The sequence below is a fragment of the Pleurodeles waltl genome, chromosome 4_1 (assembly GCF_031143425.1).
Source record: "Pleurodeles waltl isolate 20211129_DDA chromosome 4_1, aPleWal1.hap1.20221129, whole genome shotgun sequence".
Taxonomy (NCBI): domain Eukaryota; kingdom Metazoa; phylum Chordata; class Amphibia; order Caudata; family Salamandridae; genus Pleurodeles; species Pleurodeles waltl.
The window spans coordinates 658,700,047-658,723,285 of record NC_090442.1 but is presented as its reverse complement, the minus strand read 5'-3'; the positions used below and the strand labels follow the sequence as shown (position 1 = coordinate 658,723,285).

At 45.4% G+C, this 23,239-nt stretch overlaps 1 protein-coding gene across 1 annotated transcript in view; it reads right to left on the bottom strand.

Annotated features, from left to right (window-relative positions):
• The window catches only part of XPOT (exportin for tRNA), a 710,192-nt gene that overhangs the window by 311,903 nt on the left and 375,050 nt on the right, over nt 1-23,239 (bottom strand). Inside the window, exon 12 of the mRNA XM_069229126.1 lies at nt 14,139-14,263. Within this exon, the coding sequence (XP_069085227.1) occupies nt 14,139-14,263 (125 nt within the window). The remainder of the gene's footprint in view (nt 1-14,138; nt 14,264-23,239) is intronic.

Sequence of the window (23,239 nt, the reverse complement as noted above, 5' to 3'; positions counted from 1 at the left end):
CTTTGCTGTGGTTTGGTCCCTGAAGAAGCTGAGACCATACCTCTTTGGGACTCACTTCCTAGTTCAAACTGACCACAGACCTCTCAAATGGCTGATGCAAATGAAAGGTGAAAATCCTAAACTGTTGAGGTGGTCCATCTCCCTACAGGGAATGGACTTTATAGTGGAACACAGACCTGGGACTGCCCATGCCAATGCAGATGGCCTTTCCAGGTTCTTCCACTTAGAAAATGAAGACTCTCTTGGGAAAGGTTAGTCTCATCCTCTTTCGTTTGGGGGGGGGTTGTGTAAGGAAATGCCTCCTTGGCATGGTTGCCCCCTGACTTTTTGCCTTTGCTGATGCTATGTTTACAATTGAAAGTGTGCTGAGGCCTGCTAACCAGGCCCCAGCACCAGTGTTCTTTCCCTAACCTGTACTTTTGTATCCACAATTGGCAGACCCTGGCATCCAGATAAGTCCCTTGTAACTGGTACTTCTAGTACCAAGGGCCCTGATGCCAAGGAAGGTCTCTAAGGGCTGCAGCATGTCTTATGCCACCCTGGAGACCTCTCACTCAGCACAGACACACTGCTTGCCAGCTTGTGTGTGCTAGTGAGGACAAAACGAGTAAGTCGACATGGCACTCCCCTCAGGGTGCCATGCCAGCCTCTCACTGCCTATGCAGTATAGGTAAGACACCCCTCTAGCAGGCCTTACAGCCCTAAGGCAGGGTGCACTATACCATAGGTGAGGGTACCAGTGCATGAGCATGGTACCCCTACAGTGTCTAAATAAAACCTTAGACATTGTAAGTGCAGGGTAGCCATAAGAGTATATGGTCTGGGAGTCTGTCAAACACGAACTCCACAGCACCATAATGGCTACACTGAAAACTGGGAAGTTTGGTATCAAACTTCTCAGCACAATAAATGCACACTGATGCCAGTGTACATTTTATTGTAAAATACACCACAGAGGGCACCTTAGAGGTGCCCCCTGAAACTTAACCGACTATCTGTGTAGGCTGACTAGTTTTAGCAGCCTGCCACAAACCGAGACATGTTGCTGGCCCCATGGGGAGAGTGCCTTTGTCACTCTGAGGCCAGTAACAAAGCCTGCACTGGGTGGAGATGCTAACACCTCTCCCAGGCAGGAATTGTCACACCTGGCGGTGAGCCTCAAAGGCTCACCTCCTTTGTGCCAACCCAGCAGGACACTCCAGCTAGTGGAGTTGCCCGCCCCCTCCGGCCCGGCCCCCACTTTTGGCGGCAAGGCCGGAGAAAATAATGAGAATAACAAGGAGGAGTCACTGGCCAGTCAGGACAGCCCCTAAGGTGTCCTGAGCTGAGGTGACTCTAACTTTTAGAAATCCTCCATCTTGCAGATGGAGGATTCCCCCAATAGGGTTAGGATTGTGACCCCCTCCCCTTGGGAGGAGGCACAAAGAGGGTGTACCCACCCTCAGGGCTAGTAGCCATTGGCTACTAACCCCCCAGACCTAAACACGCCCTTAAATTTAGTATTTAAGGGCTACCCTGAACCCTAGAAAATTAGATTCCTGCAACTACAAGAAGAAGGACTGCCTAGCTGAAAACCCCTGCAGCGGAAGACCAGAAGACGACAACTGCCTTGGCTCCAGAAACTCACCGGCCTGTCTCCTGCCTTCCAAAGATCCTGCTCCAGCGACGCCTTCCAAAGGGACCAGCGACCTCGACATCCTCTGAGGACTGCCCCTGCTTCGAAAAGACAAGAAACTCCCGAGGACAGCGGACCTGCTCCAAGAAAAGCTGCAACTTCGTTTCCAGCAGCTTTAAAGAACCCTGCAAGCTCCCCGCAAGAAGCGTGAGACTTGCACCACTGCACCCGGCGACCCCGACTCGGCTGGTGGCGATCCAACACCTCAGGAGGGACCCCAGGACTACTCTGATACTGTGAGTACCAAAACCTGTCCCCCCTGAGCCCCCACAGCGCCGCCTGCAGAGGGAATCCCGAGGCTTCCCCTGACCGCGACTCTTTGAACCTAAAGTCCCGACGCCTGGGAGAGACCCTGCACCCGCAGCCCCCAGGACCTGAAGGACCGGACTTTCACTGGAGAAGTGACCCCCAGGAGTCCCTCTCCCTTGCCCAAGTGGAGGTTTCCCCGAGGAATCCCCCCCTTGCCTGCCTGCAGCGCTGAAGAGATCCCGAGATCTCTCATAGACTAACATTGAAAACCCGACGCTTGTTTCTACACTGCACCCGGCCGCCCCCGCGCTGCTGAGGGTGAAATTTCTGTGTGGGCTTGTGTCCCCCCCGGTGCCCTACAAAACCCCTCTGGTCTGCCCTCCGAAGACGCGGGTACTTACCTGCAAGCAGACCGGAACCGGGGCACCCCCTTCTCTCCATTCTAGCCTATGTGTTTTGGGCACCACTTTGAACTCTGCACCTGACCGGCCCTGAGCTGCTGGTGTGGTGACTTTGGGGTTGCTCTGAACCCCCAACGGTGGGCTACCTTGGACCAAGAACTGAACCCTGTAAGTGTCCTACTTACCTGGTAAAACTAACAAAAACTTACCTCCCCCAGGAACTGTGAAAATTGCACTAAGTGTCCACTTTTGAAACAGCTATTTGTCAATAACTTGAAAAGTATACATGCAATTTTGATGATTTGAAGTTCCTAAAGTACTTACCTGCAATACCTTTCGAATGAGATATTACATGTAGAATTTGAACCTGTGGTTCTTAAAATAAACTAAGAAAAGATATTTTTCTATATAAAAACCTATTGGCTGGATTTGTCTCTGAGTGTGTGTACCTCTTTTATTGTCTATGTGTATGTACAACAAATGCTTAACACTACTCCTTGGATAAGCCTACTGCTCGACCACACTACCACAAAATAGAGCATTAGTATTATCTATTTTTACCACTATTTTACCTCTAAGGGGAACCCTTGGACTCTGTGCATGCCATTCCTTACTTTGAAATAGCACATACAGAGCCAACTTCCTACATGATGCAATCAATTCATGCAAACTATGAGAGGTTATTAAAAGCATTTAAACACTATAGTGGTACCGAAACGATTGAGCTGAAAGACATGATTCCTTTTGTGTTCAGGTTTGTGGAAGGACTCAGACCAGAAATTAGACAGATGATTAAGAGTCATTTGATTTGTTGGCAAGCAAAGCCGACTGATAAAGTGCTGCAGTTTGCAACATACTATAGTGATGAGATTGAATTGAAACAGAGAAAGCTGAAAGAGAAAGCAATGGTGATGCATATTAAAGCAGCACAGGCAGGGTTTCAGGGAGGTTTTTCATTTCAGCAGCAGCAGAGAAACATGCAGTTTCAGAATCAATGCAGAGGTAGAGAACGTGGGGGAATGGGAATAGGAAGCGTTAATTGGGGCCCAGATTTGAATACAGTGGTAATGCAAGGAGAGCCACAGGGGAAGAGGATGTTGCCTTGTCACGTTTGTGGAGGCACCCGGCATTGGAAATGGGAGTGTCCGATGGCAAATCAGGGAAGTCTTGTTCAGGGAGGTGTTGTTCAGCAAATGAATGGTGTCAATTATTTCCAGAATACGAGAGGACTGAGAATGAGAGGTCAAAATCCAAATTTTCTGAATAATGTAAATCCAATGCAGGGTTTTCAAGTTTTACAGCCCTTGCAGATTGTACAACCATTACCAGTACAAATGCCCCACTTACAGCAGATGCACCACAGGTGCAAATGGTACCTGGACAACAAATTCAAATGCCTAGACAGATTCAGATACCACAAGCCCCTATGGATCAGCAACAGGTGATGCTTTCTCAGATGGTCACAGGTCAAAAAGTGAATCAGAGTAATAATACTGTACATCAATTTCCACTTCAAAATGAGGATGAATAAACGAATCTGGGTGTCTGAGAGTTGAGATGAGACAGTTTGTGTGTTGGCTGCTTCACTAGAAGTAGATCAGAAAGGTCCTTATGTTAAGGGAAAGGTAAATGGCCACAAAGTCTCATTTCTGGTTGACACCGGAGCTACACGCTCAACAGTGAGATCTGTAGAAGTTCCACATCTACCTTTATCAGGGAGGACAGTCTAAATTGTGGGGGTTGCAAATCAATATTTGACTAACCCAATTACAGAACCTGTTTTGGTTGAAATTGGCAATTTCAGAAGTACGCACACATTCGTGGTCTGTGATTCAAGTCCGGTGTCCTTCTTGGGAAGGGATCTGTTGTGCAAAACAAGATGCTCAATTACTTGTTCAGATTAGGGCATTGAAATTCAGACAAGCAGTGATGATGAGAAAGACCCGATAATTACTGTTAATAATGAGCCAGTGTTGACCGAAGAATTTCCTTTGATCAGTTTTGATGAGCCAGAGAATAAGGAAACTCCTTTGATTAACTTCTTTCCAGTTTTTGCAGTAAAAGGTTATCCTGTTGATTTACAGAAAACTGTCACAACCAATGTTTGGGATCTTTCAGGGAAGGACGTTGGGTTCATAAAAGGAGCAGAGCCAGTTAGAGTTCCAGTTAACACCAATGCAGTTTTCCCTCTGACTCCACAATACCCCCTGGCAAAGATGCAATCGAGGGTGTGAAACCATTAATAGGAGAATTTGTGGAGAGAGGAATTTTAAAGGAGGTGTTGAGCAACCCATGTAATTCACCAATAATGGGTTTGTGAAAGTTTTGTGGAAAGATTCGACTTGTGCAAGATTTGAGAAAAATAAATGACATAGTGGTCAAGTGTAGCCCAGTAGTGCCGAATCCATCTGTGATTATGTTTCAGATCCCATGCGATACCGAATGGTTCACTGTAGTGGACTTATGTCAGGCATTCTTTTCCGTGCCTCTTCATGAGGACAGCAGATATCTCTTTTGTTTTAAGTTCTTAGGCAGGGTCTACTGTTGGTGTAGAACTCCACAAGGGTTTTCAGAGTCACCATCTATTTTCAACCAGATCTTGGAAAAAGAACTTAGTATCATTGGTGATCCCTTATCAGTCAACAGTGGTGCAATACACCGACGATCTGCTGATTGCTTCCAGAACAAAAGAAGGGTCTAAATATAGTACGATTGCATTGTTGAACGTTCTGGGAGATAATGGTCATAAAGTGTCCCCGGCTAAATTGCAATACTGTCAGAAAGAAGTGAAATACTTGGGTCATTTGATTGAGAAAGGAACTAGGCAAATCTCCAGGGAAAGGGTTGCAACTATTTTGCAAATGCCAGTACCAACTACTCAGAAAGATGTGAGAATATTTATGGGGACTGGTGGGCTAATGCCGCCAATGGATCCCAAATTTTTCAGTTCTCTCAAAACCTCTACAGAAGCTGACATAAGGATGTTTCCGATCCTTTGGTGCTAGATAAAGCCTGTTTGAAAGCATTCACTGATTTGAAAAAGAGTTTGTACCAAGCTCCAGCTTTGGGTATGCCTGATTACACAAAACCCTTTCTATTGTTTTGTCATGAACGAGATGCATGTTCTTTGTCTGTCTTGACTCAAACCATGGCGGTGTAAATTGCCCGGTGGCATATTTTTCAGCCACTTTGGATCTGGTCACAGCAGCTTTACAAGGCTGTTTGCGGTCCGTTGCAGCAGTTGAGCAAAGCCTTGCTCAGAGCGAAAGTTTGGTGATGGGCGATCCCCTTACCATAATGGTTCCTCATTCAATTGAGATTTTGCTTACTTGGTCTAAGACACAATATCTGACCAGCTCTAGGCTGACCAGATATAAGACCGCAATCCTAGGATCTCCTAATATAACAATTAAGAGATGTACAATACTTAACCCAGCAACTTTGCTCCTAATTGAAAATTTTAATATTGATAAAATGGATGACATCGAACATGATTGTCTGGAGATTGCAGAATTGTGCACAAAATCTAGAGCCGATATTAGAGATACTTGTCTGGAAGAGAACGACCAAATTATCTTTGTTGACGGTTATTGCCTGAGAGATAATGTAGGCACACTGAGTGCAGGATACACAGTATGTACCATCACTGGTATACTGGAAGCTTCATGGTTTCCAGGAGTATTTTCTGCACAAGTGGCAGAATTAGTGGCTCTTACTAGAGCATGCACATTTCAACTCAATTGAAAGTCACAATTTACACAGTCAATATGGATTCGGCATTGTGCACGACTCTGGCCAATTGTGGTCACAGAGAGGTTTTCTGACCTCTTCTGGTTCACCAATAAGAAATCGTGAAAGAATACATGAGTTGTTGCAAGCAATTCAAATGCCTGAAAAGACTGCTGTGGTGAAATGCAGTGCACATCAGAGATCACAGGATTACGTGTAAATAGGGAATGAATAGGCAGATCAAGTCACAAACTTTTGTGCCTTGAACAGCATATCTTTCAAAGGAAAATTGGAATTGTTGCCTGAAAATGATGGAATCTATGCAAATTTTACAATGCACTTTGGAGGAGTTGAAAACTCTTCAAGATAATGTTTCAAAGGATGAGCGCAGGGACTGGTGAAAAGTTAAATGTGTCCAAAGGGACGATGATATTTGGGTCATGGGAGAAAGGAAGATAGTATGGCCCAACAGTCTACAGACTAAGATGGCCAGATACTATCATGGTCCAGGCACGTGTGGGGAGAGATGCCATGGTCAGGACTTTTAAGGAGCATTGGTTAAATCCAAAATTTAGACAGGTTGCGGAGGCAATTTGCCACGGGTGTGTCACCTGCCAGCAGATGAATGAGGGCAAAAGAACAGTGGTCAATATGGGACATACTGGCATGGCTGGAGGGTCATTCAGCAGAATGCAATGGATTTCATTGAGATGACTGCATGTGCTGGTTAGAAATATGTGTTGGTGATTCTGTGCATCTTTAGTCATTGGATTGAAGCTTACCCTACATTGAGAAAGGACAGTCTCACGGTAGCGAAATTACTGCTTAGGGAGTTAATTCCACGTTTCCACGAATAAGATAGGGGAAGTGTAGGAAGTTGGCTCTGTATGCACTATTTCAAAGTAAGGAATAGTATGCACAGAGTCCAAGGGTTCCCCTTAGAGGTAAGATAGTGGCAAAAAGAGATAATACTAATGCTCTATTTTGTGGTAGTGTGGTCGAGCAGTAGGCTTATCAAAGGAGTAGTGTTAAGCATTTGTTGTACACACACAGGCAATAAATGAGGAACACACACTCAGAGACAATTCCAGGCCAATAGGTTTTTGTATAGAAAAATACCTTTTCTTAGTTTATTTTAAGAACCACAGGTTCAAATTTTACATGTAATACTTCAAATGAAAGGTATTGCAGGTAGGTACTTTAGGAACTTTGAATTAGCAAAATAGCATATACAGTTTTCACATAAATCACATATAGCTATTTTAAAACTAGACAGTGCAATTTTCAACAGTTCCTGGGGGAGGTAAGTGTTTGTTAGTTTTTGTAGGTAAGTAAACCACCCACAGGGTTCAAGTTTGGGTCCAAGGTAGCCCACCGTTGGGGGTTCAGAGCAACCCCAAAGTTACCACACCAGCAGCTCAGGGCCGGTCAGGTGCAGAGGTCAAAGTGGTGCCCAAAACGCATAGGCTTCAATGGAGAAGGTGGTGCCCGGTTCCAGTCTGCCAGCAGGGAAGTACCCGCGTCTTCGGAGGGCAGACCAGGGTGGTTTTGTAGGGCACGGGGGGGGGGGGAGGGAGAGACACAAGTCAGCACAGAAAGTACACCCTCAACAGCACGGGGGCGGCCGGGTGCAGTGTGCAAACATGCGTCGGGTTTTCAATAGGTTTCAATGGGAGACCAAGGGGTCTCTTCAGTGATGCAGGCAGGCAAGGGGGGGCTCCTCGGGGTAGCCACCACCTGGGCAAGGGAGAGGGCCTCCTGGGGGTCACTCCTGCACTGGAGTTCGGATCCTTCAGGTCCTGGGGGCTGCGGTGCAGAGTCTTTACCAGGCGCCGGGATCGGAGGAGCAGGCAGTCGCGGTCAGGGGGAGCCTCTGGATTCCCTCTGCAGGCGTTGCTGTGGGGGCTCAGGGGGGTCAACTCTGGCTACTCACGGTCTCGCAGTCGCCGGGGAGTCCTCCCTGAAGTGTTGTTTCTCCACAAGTTGAGCCGGGGGCGCCAGGTGCAGAGTAGCAAGTCTCACGCTTCCGGCAGGAAACGCAAGTTGTTTTAAAGTTGCTCCTTTGTAACAAAGTTGCAGTCTTGGGTGAACAGAGCCGCTGTCCTCTGGAGTTTCTTGGTCCTTCTAGAGCAGGGCAGTCCTCTGAGGATTCAGAGGTCGCTATTTCCTGGGGAAAGCGTCGCTGGAGCAGTGTCTTTAGAAGTGGGGAGACAGGCCGGTAGAGCTGGGGCCAAAGCAGTTGGTGTCTCCGTCTTCTCTGCAGGGTTTTTCAGCTTAGCAGTCCTCTTCTTCTTAGGTTGCAGGAATCTGAGTTCCTAGGCTCTGGGGAGCCCCTAAATACAGAATTTAGGGGTGTGTTTAGGTCTGGGAGGGCAGTAGCCAATGGCTACTAGCCCTGAGGGTGGCTACACCTTCTTTGTGCCTCCTCCCAAGCGGAGGGGGTCACATTCCTATCCCTATTGGGGGAATCCTCCACCTGCAAGATGGAGGATTTCTAAAAGTCAGAGTCACCTCAGCTCAGGTTGCCTTAGGGGCTGTCCTCACTGGCCAGTGACGACTCCTTGTTTTTCTCATTATCTCCTCCAGCCTTGCCGCCAAAAGTGGGGCCGTGGCCGGAGGGGGCAGGCAACTCCACTAGCTGGAATGCCCTGGGGTGCTGTAACAAAGGGGGTGAGCCCTTGACGCTCACCACCAGGTGTTACATACAGTTCATGCAAGGGGGAGGTGATAAGCATCTCCACCCAGTACAGGCTTTGTTACTAGCCACAGAGTGACAAAGGCACTCTCCCCATGTGGCCAGCAACATGTCTCGAGTGTGGCAGGCTGCTAAAACCAGTCAGCCTACACGGGTAGTTGGTTAAGGTTTCAGGGGGCACCTCTAAGGTGCCCTCTGTGGTGTAGGTTACAATAAAATGTACACTGGCATCAGTGTGCATTTATTGTGCTGAGAAGTTTGATACCAAACTTCCCAGTTTTCAGGGTAGCCATTATGGTGCTGTGGAGTTTGTGCATGACAGACTCCCAGACCATATACTCCTGAGTGGGCATATGTAACTACCAGGGAGTGGCAAGAAGAATTTTTGTTATGACGAAGACATTCCAGGTCCATATTTTGGCACATGAAAGTTGATGAAAACTTCATTGGGAAAATCGTGCATTTAAAATAAAAGAAAGAGAGACTGTTGAACTTATCTGAAAAGACCCTGATAACCTGATTTGACAAGCTGCTACCTGATTTTTGATGGGCTGCTAAACTGATTTTGACAAAGAAGGGTCCTGAAAGTGTGATTGAAGCTGTGAATATCTTTCTTGAAAAAGAAAAAAATAAGGAGAGATAGAAGATTGAAGATTTTGGAGATTAATTTTTGTCTTTTTTTTATTTTTATGTATAGCTATATTCTTGTATTTGCTTTACTTTCTGATTCTTTACAGACCACAGGTGACAATAGTAAACAACACACTAGTAATAGATATACAAAAAAGAACACAAAAGGGAAGACGGTTTATAGGAATAAGCGCTCACAATAAATCACAAAAACAAAAATTACACATAAGCACTCTGTGTAACATACGGAACTACATATAGCAGAAAGGCTCATCTACAGTAAAAATCCAACACCAATTCCCACGTGACTTTTGTGAAAACGGCAAACGAAAAGCCACCTAAGTTTTCAAGTGTGATAATTTGTGAATAGTAATCAGACATGAAGCCACCTATAGAAATACTAATTAGAAATCTGATACAAAATTGAGACTAAAAAACAGCATTTGTTACAGGATAGTGTATAGCATTAAAGTCATGACACCTGCGTGAAAACCATGAGGCTGAAGTGTTCATCAGAGGGCCCCGGATTCATAACCCAAGAGAAAAAAAGTCTATGTGACAAAAGAAAATAATAACTACTCGAAAACCGTTCAGAAGTGAGAAGGAAAATCACCTAAATAGTAAAGAGATCACATCTAAGAATGGATGTTCATACCTCAAAGTAATATTTACGAGAGAAAATGCGTGTTTCCATACATGCTAAAGTAGCTCTCCTGAGATCCCAAAATATTAATAACCTACAAATAAATATATATACATAGTAGCCAAATTAACCACAAATCCAAACCGAAGATTGACAACTCAAGTTTGCAAAGTTGTGCATTAATGAGAAGGACACCTACCCAGTAAACAGAATGTCCTATTCAGTCCGTGTGAGCACATAACGGTGTGTGTGTAAACACCTCCGTAGCTGTAATCAAACAAACGAGGGCATTACAGAAAAAATCTCATTGCATCTATATTACCGCGGTCACAAAGAACCGTTAACATTATAAGAAAAGATCCCCTAACTTACCTTAGGGAATCACGAGGACACGACATAACACGTCCCGAGAGTAAAGTGGCACTCCGGTCGGCATATCGACGTGCCGGCACTGAGAAGAGTCCTTCTTTTATTGCTATCTATTCAGCAGTAAAAGAAAAGAAAGTGAAGACGGACTGTACACCCTTCTCGCGGGCACCATCTTGGATGTGTAAATCGTTTAAAACATGAAGTCGAATACCCAGGAAGGACTCAAACTGCCAGAAAATCGACAAATTTTCAAAGTACGATACCAAAACTAATATTCCCAAGGACTAAAATTGGAAATCAGTAAATTGATGGAGACAAATCTAATGAAACTGAAGGGTCTGCACGTAACCTGAATGGAACAGGGGAAAAAAACGGGAATCCTGGGTTTAACACCCCACAAGTCAACAACTGTTAAACCTAGACATAAAATATAATAAATAATCGAGCCCAATAATATTGTATCACATACATACATATAAAATTTATAAAACATGCGAGAATCGAAATTTTAGAAAAACTGTGTATTGAAATACATATGTTTATTTGAGATGTAAGTGTAATGACATATTCATCAGAGGAAGGATTGTGAGCGCTGAAATTAACATTAATTATTATCTTTTACGTAATCATACCTATGTTTTAATATATGATGTGACGTAAATCCTGCAGTCTCTGTAAGCACTGTCTAGCAGGGTATTTGGGATATGCCAAACAAAAGAGTCTGCTGAACGTGAACAGAAGGAAGAGCGGGATGATACATATAGTATAGCTTGGAACTATGTGAAAGGAGAAGAAACCAATCGGTGTCCTACTAACGCTTTAGTGTAACTTTCCTAATACATTGCCAATATCTAATGTTTCAGTAATTGGATGTTCTTTCTTTGCCTGATATTTCTGAGCAATAGCAAATGCATGATATTTTTTATTTAACTTTTAAGTACGGAGAGCTCTTAGACATTCTTAGCCAGCCATTCTTTGCCATTCTTCTTATGACCATTGACCTGAGATGTTTTCTCTTTGTGATCTGTCACTTTGACACTTCATGCCTTGCCAGTTAGTCTACTGACGTTCTGGTACTTTATTATTTTTCGAGTTTACTTTGCCTGTCAATGCTGAACTAATGATTTAATGGTTTAGTAATCTTATAGTCCAAATTCTAAACCGTCCCCCTTTCCCTGCCTCTGTCCTGATGCTGATGCTGCTGACCCCTTGATGAAGCTGAGCTGTTTTCTGTTTTCTTAAGGATAAGTAATATGAAATACTGTGCATTGTAATTTTACTTTTGTTTTTCAGGTACCAACTGCTGCTGTTTTGATAGCGCCATAGCTAGATGTTTTCTAAATTAGTGTACTAAAACTTTTGCACGAAGGGCAACATGCTGACACTAATCTGTAGTTAGTGAGGTGTTACCTTTTGACCTATGACCTAATGCTATTTCGTTGCTGAACAAATGTATGCCATTTCTCTTGCTCGGATATTGTTGCTATTACTGTGTGTGTTCTCTTTTGAAATCATTATGATTGTAGCTCTGTTTAAACTAACATTCTTTGGACAGCCTGTGTTGTTTCTTTACATGTATCACTTAGGTTTGAGATTAACTTTCGTGGCCTTAGCATTGTTAATATAGGGAAATAAATATTTTAATAGATAATCAAAGATGTGGTTATTCATGGCCAAATCGGTCATGGTGCATTCTTTACTGTCTCTCTAATGAAATATATTGTGTTTGATGTTGTCATACTAAATCTCAAACTATTGACACTCTACAATTTAAAGCTGAATAAAAGGTTCATCGACCTTAGAGATGCGTACGCTTTCTAGTTATCATAACTATAGATAGCCGAGATGCGCTCCCGCAAAAGGAAGACTGCCACTAGGCAGGACCGAGGAACACTGCTGTACTGTGCTGAGATGAAGACTTCCACTGGGTGGAGCCAATGAAGCCCACTTGTCAGGGCCAATACACACTTAACTCAAACGAGGCCAGTCTACCTCACCCACTACAACAGATAACCTCTATAATTGAAATCATAATTAACTTAGTGTCTTATGGTTTAGCCTTCTTAACCTAATTAAAATTTTATGTAAGTAAATTTAGCTACAAACCAACATTTACATGCTATATAGTTCTTGTGTTAATACCTTTATAAACTGCAATTGCACTATCTTACACTTTAACCACCCTACCTCTTTGCGTTTCTAAAGTAAGAGAACTCATTTTCAGCACTTTTCTCTGTATGTATTAGCTTGTATTCAACTTAACAATGTGTCAGCAAGCATGTCGTAACCCCCTACATTCTTCAATGAAGGGGATGAACCAATTCTCCCTAGGAAAGAATGGACCAAACTGTTTGAATCTTATAGCTATAGGGATTGAGAAGTTTATACCCTTACGTGAACACATCATTACACTAACCTTGCTTGGCTACAATGGCATAAAACCACTGAATAAGAAGTAGCATGGCTACATCACTGCAATTTGAAATTAACTTTGGTTTAAAAAATAAATAAAAATAAACATCAACCGGTTTAGAACTTTTCTACTGAGATAATCTATTGCCTTTGCGACAAAAACCAGGGTCAGTCACACCAGCCAGGCTCTGATATGGCTCCTAATATATCAACATATCCAGTTCAAAATCTTCAGGTTTGCATATAAACCCACCCTTCAACCCAGCCAAAACTACCATCAGAAACTATACCACATGAAGGCCACACATCTTCTGATAATCAAACAAGTGTCAATTTTCTTCTGCCCTGCAACCCAAAAAAATAGTCCCAAGACAGTTAGGCCACTCACCCTGTATGGAACACATAGTCCCTACATCTGCAGGACTGCTAATTTCTTTTCCCCTACAAATCTGAAAACACCCAAGACATGATTATGTAAAATTTTCTAACCATGATTCCTTATATCCAAACCAGACATTAACAACTATCCAATCTATCAAATTGATATTGTTCTCTCTTTCACACATACTACTGAATCACAGCGTGTACCCGTTCTAAGGCAAAGCACTCCTATGTGCCTTTTTCAATCATAGTACAGGGTGATGTCCTGTAGAGAAGGCCAAACGAATGTGGTCTACAGAACCTTAAATGCATGTTTTATTATAGCCTTGTAGCACGCCGTAGCTATACCGGCCATTAAAGGCCCGCTTCAGCATTAAAAGGTCCGCTTCAGCATTAAAAGGCCCAAGAAGTAGTTGAGGGCCTTTAACAAGGGAGCAGAACTTTAATGCCCATATAGCCCAGCTATACACAGCTCCACCTCTCATTGTACAAGGGTGCCAAGGTGTAAAAACAAGCTTTCCCTTGCTCGGTGAGGAATACCATTGACTGCTGAAGTGCAAGGTGAATTAAATGGTGCTAAATCACCACTCACCTTGCAAATCATCAAATTTCGATATCAGTCACAATTAACACACAGATAAATTGTTATATGTTCATACATACTACATGCTGCCATTAAAACAAGCACTGCTCATATGGGATACACGCACCAAGATAAGTACATACACCAAACAACTGATATGAGAGAGGGAGTTTAGCATAAATATATATTTTTTTCTATGTACATTTTGAAAAATGTTTAGTACATTAAACAAATTGGAATCCTATGGAGAGAGCACTATGGATAGGAGTGCAAAAAAAATTATGAATTCCCAATATTCTCCCTGTCTGCACCTAGCATATTCAATACAACAAAGAAAATATCAACTTACCAAAAATAAATAAATAACTTACTGAATTGTAGTGTTAAATACTCTCTGAACAGAAGTCAACAATAGCTCTGGGGAAACCTGAGCCACTCTGTCCAACAGCATTTTCAGTTGTTTCCTGTACTCCACAAACATAGCTTCATCTTCGCCCTGAAAATGTTAAAGTTTTACATATTAGATTAAAGAGAGTTGCCAGTCCCTTGAGAAAACAAAAACAGAACTGTAGGAAGTTGGCTCTGTATGTGCTATTTCAAAGTAAGGAATAGCATGCACAGAGTCCAAGGGTTCCCCTTAGAGGTAAGATAGTGGCAAAAAGAGATAATACTAATGCTCTATTTTGTGGTAGTGTGGTCGAGCAGTAGGCTTATCAGAGGAGTAGTGTTAAGCATTTGTTGTACATACACACAGGCAATAAATGAGGAACACACACTCAGAGACAAATCCAGCCAATAGGTTTTGTTATAGAAAAATATCTTTTCTTAGTTTATTTGAAGAACCACAGGTTCAAATTTTACATGTAATATCTCATTTGAAAGGTATTGCAGGTAAGTACTTTAGGAACTTTGAATCATTTCATTAGCATGTATACTTTTCAAATAAAACACAATAAGCTGTTTTAAAAGTGGACACAGTGCAATTTTCACAGTTCCTGGGGGAGGTAAGTTATTGTTAGTTTTAACAGGTAAGCAAGTCACTTACAGGTTTCAGTTTTTGGTCCAAGGTAGCCCACCGTTGGGGGTTCAGAGCAACCCCAAAGTTATCACACCAGCAGCTCAGGGCCGGTCAGGTGCAAAGGTCAAAGAGGTGCCCAAAACACATAGGCTTCAATGGAGAGAAGGGGGTGCCCCGGTTCCAGTCTGCCAGCAGGTAAGTACCCGCGTCTTCGGAGGGCAGACCAGGGGGGTTTTGTAGGGCACCGGGGGGGACACAAGTCAGCACAAAAAGTACACCCTCAGCAGCGCGGGGGCGGCCGGGTGCAGTGTGCAAACACGCGTCGGGTTTGCAATGGTTTTCAATGAGAGACCAAGGGGTCTCTTCAGCGATGCAGGCAGGCAAGGGGGGGGCTCCTCGGGGTAGCCACCACCTGGGCAAGGGAGAGGGCCTCCTGGGGGTCACTCCTGCACAGGAGTTCCGTTCCTTTAGGTGCTGGGGGCTGCGGGTGCAGGGTCTTTTCCAGCCGTCGGGAAATGGAGTTCAGGCAGTCGCGGTCAGGGGGAGCCTGGGGATTCCCTCTGCAGGCGTCGCTGTGGGGGCTCAGGGGGGACAACTTTGGTTACTCACAGTCGTAGAGTCGCCGGAGGGTCCTCCCTGAAGCGTTGTTTCTCCACCAGTCGAGTCGGGGTCGCCGGGTGCAGTGTTGCAAGTCTCACGCTTCTTGCGGGGAGTTGCAGGGGTCTTTAAATCTGCTCCTTGAAACAAAGTTGCAGTTCTTTTGGAGCAGTGCCGCTGTCCTCGGGAGTTTCTAGTCTTTCTTGAAGCAGGGCAGTCCTCAGAGGATTCAGAGGTCGCTGGTCCCTTGGAAAGCGTCGCTGGAGCAGGTTTCTTTGGAAGGCAGGAGACAGGCCGGTAAGTCTGGGGCCAAGGCAGTTGGTGTCTTCTGTTCTTCCTCTGCAGGGGTTTTTCAGCTCAGCAGTCCTTCTTCTTCAGGTAAGTTGCAGGAATCTAAAGTTTTAGGTTCAGGGAAGCCCTTAAATACTAAATTTAAGGGCGTGTTTAGGTCTGGGGGGTTAGTAGCCAATGGCTACTAGCCCTGAGGGTGAGTACACCCTCTTTGTGCCTCCTCCCAAGGGGAGGGGGTCACATCCCTAATCCTATTGGGGGAATCCTCCATCTGCAAGATGGAGGATTTCTAAAAGTTAGAGTCACCTCAGCTCAGGACACCTGAGGGGCTGTCCTGACTGGCCAGTGACTCCTCCTTGTTGTTTTCTTTGTTTCCCCTGGCCTTGCCGCCAAAAGTGGGGGCCGTGGCCGGAGGGGGCGGGCAACTCCACTAGCTGGAGTGTCCTGCGGTGCTGTGACAAAGGGGTGAGCCTTTGAGGCTCACCGCCAGGTGTTACAGCTCCTGCCTGGGGGAGGTGTTAGCATCTCCACCCAGTGCAGGCTTTGTTACTGGCCTCAGAGTGACAAAGGCACTCTCCCCATGGGGCCAGCAACATGTCTCTAGTGTGGCAGGCTGCTGGAACCAGTCAGCCTACACAGATAGTCGGTTAGGTTTCAGGGGGCACCTCTAAGGTGCCCTCTGGGGTGTATTTTACAATAAAATATACACTGGCATCAGTGTGCATTTATTGTGCTGAGAAGTTTGATACCAAACTTCCCAGTTTTCAGTGTAGCCATTATGGTGCTGTGGAGTTCGTGTTTGACAGACTCCCAGACCATATACTCTTATGGTTACCCTGCACTTACAATGTCTAAGGTTTGTCTTAGACACTGTAGGGTCACAGTGCTCATGCACTGGTGCCCTCACCTATGGTACCCTGCCTTAGGGCTGTAAGGCCTGCTAGAGGGGTGTCTTACCTATACTGCATAGGCAGTGAGAGGCTGGCATGGCACCCTGAGGGGAGTGCCATGTCGACTTACTCATTTTGTTCTCACTAGCACACACAAGCTGGTAAGCAGTGTGTCTGTGCTGAGTGAGGGGTCTCTAGGGTGGCATAAGGCATGCTGCAGCCCTTAGAGACCTTCCTTGGCATCAGGGCCCTTGGTACCAGAGGTACCAGTTACAAGGGACTTATCTGGATGCCAGGGTGTGCCAATTGTGGAATCAAAAGTACAGGTTAGGGAAAGAACACTGGTGCTGGGGCCTGGTTAGCAGGCCTCAGCACACTTTCAATTCAAAACATAGCATCAGCAAAGGCAAAAAGTCATGGGTTACCATGCCAAGGAGGCATTTCCTTACACAACCCCCCCCCCCAAACGAAAGAGGATGAGACTAACCTTTCCCAAGAGAGTCTTCATTTTCTAAGTGGAAGAACCTGGAAAGGCCATCTGCATTGGCATGGGCAGTCCCAGGTCTGTGTTCCACTATAAAGTCCATTCCCTGTAGGGAGATGGACCACCTCAACAGTTTTGGATTTTCACCTTTCATTTGCATCAGCCATCTGAGAGGTCTGTGGTCAGTTTGAACTAGGAAGTGAGTACCAAAGAGGTATGGTCTCAACTTCTTCAGGGACCAAACCACAGCAAAGGCCTCCCTCTCAATGGCACTCCAACGCTGCTCCCTGGGGAGTAACCTCCTGCTAATGAAAGCAACAGGCTGGTCAAGGCCATCATCATTTGTTTGGGACTAAACTGCCCCTATCCCATGTTCAGAGGCATCTGTCTTCACAATGAACTGCTTGGAGTAATCTGGAGCTTTTAGAACTGGTGCTGTGCACATAGCTTGCTTCAGGGTGTCAAAGGCCTGTTGGCATTCTACAGTCCAGTTTACTTTCTTGGGCATTTTCTTGGAGGTGAGTTCTGTGAGGGCTGTCACAATGGATCCATATCCCTTCACAAACCTCCTATAGTACCCAGTCAAGCCAAGGAATGCCCTGACTTGAGTCTGGGTTTTTGGAGCTGCCCAGTCCAGAATAGTCTGGATCTTAGGCTGGAGTGGCTAAACTTGGCCTCCACCTACAAGGTGTCCCAAGTAAACCACAGTTCCCTGCCCTATCTGGTATTTGGATGCCTTGATAGAGAGGCCTGCAGATTGCAGGGCCTTCAAAACCTTCTTCAGGTGGACCAGGTGATCCTGCCAGGTGGAGCTGAAGACAGCAATATCGTCAAGATAAGCTGCACTAAAGGATTCCAAACCAGCAAGGACTTGATTCACCAACCTTTGGAAGGTGGCAGGGGCATTCTTTAAACCAAAGGGCATAACAGTGAACTGATAATGCCCATCAGGTGTGGAGAATGCTGTCTTTTCATTTGCTCCAGGGGCCATTCTGATTTGCCAGTACCCTGCTGTTAAGTCAAAGGTACTTAAGAATTTGGCAGCCCCTAATTTGTCTATTAGCTCATCAGCTCTAGGAATGGGATGAGCATCTGTCTTGGTGACAGAGTTGAGACCTCTGTAGTCCACACAAAACCTCATCTCTCTCTTTCCTTCTTTGGTGTGAGGTTTGGGGACTAAGACCACTGGGCTAGCCCAGGGGCTGTCAGAGTACTCAATTACTCCCAATTCCAGCATCTTGTGGACTTCCACCTTGATGCTTTCCTTAACTTGGTCAGACTGTCTAAATATTTTGTTTTTGACAGGCATGCTGTCTCCTGTGTCCACATCATGGGTACACAGGTGTGTCTGACCAGGGGTTAGGGAAAAGAGTTCAGCAAACTGCTGCAGGACCTTCCTACAGTCAGACTGCTGTTGGCTAGAGAGGGTGTCTGAGTAGATCACTCCATCCACTGAGCCATCTTTAGGGTCTGATGAGAGGAGATCAGGTAGAGGTTCACTCTCAGCTTCCTGGTCCTCATCTGTCACCATCAACAGATTTACATCAGCCCTGTCATGGAAGAGCTTAAGGCGGTTCACATGGATCACCCTCTTGGGGCTCCTGCTTGTGCCCAGGTCCACCAGATAGGTGACCTGACTCTTCCTTTCTAGTACTGGGTAAGGGCCACTCCATTTGTCCTGGAGTGCCCTGGGAGCCACAGGCTCCAGAACCCAGACTTTCTGCCCTGGTTGAAATTCAACCAGTGCAGCCTTTTGGTCATACCACAACTTCTGGAGTTGTTGGTTGGCCTCAAGGTTTTTACTTGCCTTTTCCATGTACTCTGCCATCCTTGAGCGAAGGCCAAGTACATAGTCCACTATGTCTTGTTTAGGCTCATGAAGAGGTCTCTCCCAGCCTTCTTTAACAAGAGCAAGTGGTCCCCTTACAGGGTGGCCAAACAGAAGTTCAAAGGGTGAGAATCCTACTCCCTTCTGAGGCACCTCTCTGTAAGCGAAAAGCAGACATGGCAGGAGGACATCCCATCTCCTTTTGAGTTTTTCTGGGAGCCCCATGATCATGCCCTTTAATGTCTTGTTGAATCTCTCAACAAGGCCATTAGTTTGTGGATGATATGGTGTAGTGAACTTATAAGTCACTCCACACTCATTCCACATGTGTTTTAGGTATGCTGACATGAAGTTGGTACCTCTGTCAGACACCACCTCCTTAGGGAAGCCCACTCTGGTAAAGATACCAATGAGGGCCTTCGCTACTGCAGGGGCAGTAGTTGACCTAAGGGGAATAGCTTCAGGATACCTAGTAGCATGATCCACAACTACTAGGACGTACATATTTCCTGAGGCTGTGGGAGGTTCTAGTGGACCAACTATGTCCACACCCACTCTTTCAAAGGGGACCCCCACCACTGGAAGTGGAATGAGGGGGGCCTTTGGATGCCCACCTGTCTTACCACTGGCTTGACAGGTGGGGCAGGAGAGGCAAAACTCCTTAACCTTCTGGGACATATTGGGCCAGTAGAAGTGGTTGACTAACCTCTCCCACGTCTTGGTTTGTCCCAAATGCCCAGCAAGGGGAATATCATGGGCTAAGGTCAGAATAAACTCTCTGAAACCCTGAGGCACTACCACTCTCCTAGTGGCACCAGGTTTGCGATCTCTTGCCTCAGTGTACAGGAGTCCATCTTCCCAATAGACCCTATGTGTTCCATTTTTCTTGCCTTTGGACTCTTCAGCAGCTTGCTGCCTAAGGCCTTCAAGAGAGGGACAGGTTTCTTGTCCCTTACACAAATCTTCCCTTGAGGGTCCCCCTGGGCCTAAGAGCTCAACCTGATAAGGTTCCAGTTCCATAGGCTCAGTTCCCTCAGAGGGCAGAACTTCTTCCTGAGAAGAGAGGTTCTCTTTTTGGTGTTGTGTTGCAGCTGGTTTCCCAGCTGACTTTCCTTTTCTCTTGGTAGGCTGGGCCATTTTTCCAGACTCCAGCTCTACTTTTTCACCCTGTGCCTTGCACTGTGCCCTTGTCTTGACACACACCAGTTCAGGGATACCCAGCATGGCTGCATGGGTTTTCAGTTCTACCTCAGCCCATGCTGAGGACTCCAGGTCATTTCCAAGCAAACAGTCTACTGGGATATTTGAGGAGACCACCACCTGTTTCAGGCCATTGACCCCTCCCCACTCTAAAGTTACCATTGCCATGGGATGTACTTTAGTTTGATTGTCAGCATTGGTGACTGGATAGGTTTGTCCAGTCAGGTATTGGCCATGGGAAACCAGTTTCTCTGTCACCATGGTGACACTGGCACCTGTATCCCTCAGGCCCTCTACACTTGTCCCATTAATTAAGAGCTGCTGCCTGTATTTTTGCATATTAGGGGGCCAGGCAGCCAGTGTGGCTAAATCCACCCCACCCTCGGAGACTAATGTAGCTTCAGTGTGACACCTGATTTGCTCTGGGCACACTGTTGATCCCACTTGGAGACTGGCCATTCCAGTTTTAGCTGGATGGGAGTTAGAAGTGGTATCTTTCTTGGGACAGGCCTTGTCTCCAGTTTGGTGTCCAGACTGACTACAGCTACGACACCAGGCCTTTTTGGGATCAAAGTTTTTACCCTTGTACCCAGAATTGTTTTGTGAAGAGGCTCTGGGCCCACCCTCCTGTGCAGGTTTTTGGGGGCCTGTAGAAGACTCTTTACTATTTTTGTTTTTGGCTGTCTCACCACCTTTCCCCTGGGGAGGTTTTGTGACCCCTTTCTTTTGGTCACCCCCTGTGGAAGTTTTGGACACCCTAGTCTTGACCCAATGGTCCGCCTTCTTTCCCAATTCTTGGGGAGAAATTGGTCCTAGGTCCACCAGATTCTGATGCAGTTTATCATTGAAACAATTACTTAACAGGTGTTCTTTCACAAATAAATTGTACAGCCCATCATAATTACTTACACCACTGCCTTGAATCCAACCATCTAGTGTTTTTACTGAGTAGTCTACAACGTCAACCCAGGTCTGGATCGAGGATTTCTGAGGCCCCCTGAATCTAATCCTATACTCCTCAGTGGAGAATCCAAAGCCCTCAATCAGGGTACCCTTCATGAGGTCATAAGATTCTGCATCTTTTCCAGAGAGTGTGAGGAGTCTATCCCTACACTTTCCTGTGAACATTTCCCAAAGGAGAACACCCCAGTGAGATTTGTTCACTTTTCTGGTTACACAAGCCCTCTCAAAAGCTGTGAACCATTTGGTGATGTCATCACCATCTTCATATTTTGTTACAATCCCTTTGGGGATTTTCAACATGTCAGGAGAATCTCTGACCCTATTTATGTTGCTGCCACCATTGATGGGTCCTAGGCCCATCTCTTGTCTTTCCCTTTCTATGGCCAGGATCTGTCTTTCCAAAGCCAATCTTTTGGCCATCCTGGCTAACTGGATGTCCTCTTCACTGGAGTTATCCTCAGTGATTTCAGAGAAGTTGGTCCCTCCTGTGAGGGAACCAGCATCTCTGACTAGTATTTGTGGAGTCAGGGCTTGAGAGGCCCTGTCTTCCCTAGATAGGACTGGTAGGGGGGAATCTTCCTCCAATTCACTATCTTCATCCTCTGTGTTGCCATCCACAGAGGGGTTGGCTCTTTCATACTCTGCCAACAGCTCCTGGAGCTGTTGTTTGGTAGGTCTGGAGCCCATTGTTATTTTATTTATTTTACAGAGTGACCTTAGCTCTCTCATCTGTAGATGGAGGTAAGGTGTGGTGTCGAGTTCCACCACATTCACATCTGTGCTAGACATTATGCTTCTAAAAGTTGGAATACTTTTTAAGAATCTAAAACTAGTTCTAGAATCTAATTCAAACTTTTAACAACCTTTTAAACTCTAAAAGAAATGCTAACAGGGACTAACACAAGGCCCTAGCAGGACTTTAAAGAATTTAGAAAAATTTCAAATTGCAAAAATCAATTTCTAATGACAATTTTTGGAATTTGTCGTGTGATCAGGTATTGGCTGAGTAGTCCAGCAAATGCAAAGTCTTGTACCCCACCGCTGATCCACCAATGTAGGAAGTTGGCTCTGTATGTGCTATTTCAAAGTAAGGAATAGCATGCACAGAGTCCAAGGGTTCCCCTTAGAGGTAAGATAGTGGCAAAAAGAGATAATACTAATGCTCTATTTTGTGGTAGTGTGGTCGAGCAGTAGGCTTATCAAAGGAGTAGTGTTAAGCATTTGTTGTACATACACCCAGGCAATAAATGAGGAACACACACTCAGAGACAAATCCAGCCAATAGGTTTTGTTATAGAAAATGAAAATGTCACTTACCCAGTGTACATCTGTTCGTGGCATCAGTCGCAGTAGATTCGCATGTTCTGCAATAGCTCGCCATCTGGTGTTGGGCCGGAGTGTTACAAGTTGTTTTTCTTCGAAGAAGTCTTTCGAGTCACGGGACCGAGTGACTCCTCCTTTTGTCTCCATTGCGCATGGGCGTCGACTCCATCTTCGATTGTTTTTCCCCGCAGAGGGTGAGGTAGGAGTTGAATTGTAGTAATAGTGCCCATGCAATGGAGTGACTAAGTATGCACCTATTTAAGGTTGAGATGATACATATATAAATAATTGGAGGTAACTTCCAAACTGCTACAGGCTCCCGGGGAGGCGGGTGGGCACATGCGAATCTACTGCGACTGATGCCACGAACAGATGTACACTGGGTAAGTGACATTTTCAGTTCGATGGCATCTGTCGCTGTAGATACGCATGTTCTGCATAGACTAGTAAGCAGTTATTTCCCCAAAAGCGGTGGATCAGCCTGTAGGAGTGGAAGTAGTCTGAAATAATGTCCTTAATACGGCTTGACCTACTGTGGCTTGTTGTGCGGATAACACGTCTACACAGTAGTGCTTGGTGAATGTGTGAGGCGTAGACCATGTGGCTGCCTTACATATTTCTTGCATTGGGATGTTTCATAGAAAGGCCATGGTAGCACCTTTCTTTCTGGTTGAGTGTGCCCTTGGTGTAATGGGCAGCTGTCGTTTAGCTTTAAGGTAGCAGATTTGGATGCATTTAACTATCCATCTGGCTATACCTTGTTTTGAAATTGGGTTTCCTGCGTGAGGTTTTTGAAAGGCAATAAAGAGTTGTTTAGTCTTTCTGATGTTTTTTGTTCTGTCAATGTAATACATCAATGCTCTTTTGACATCTAATGT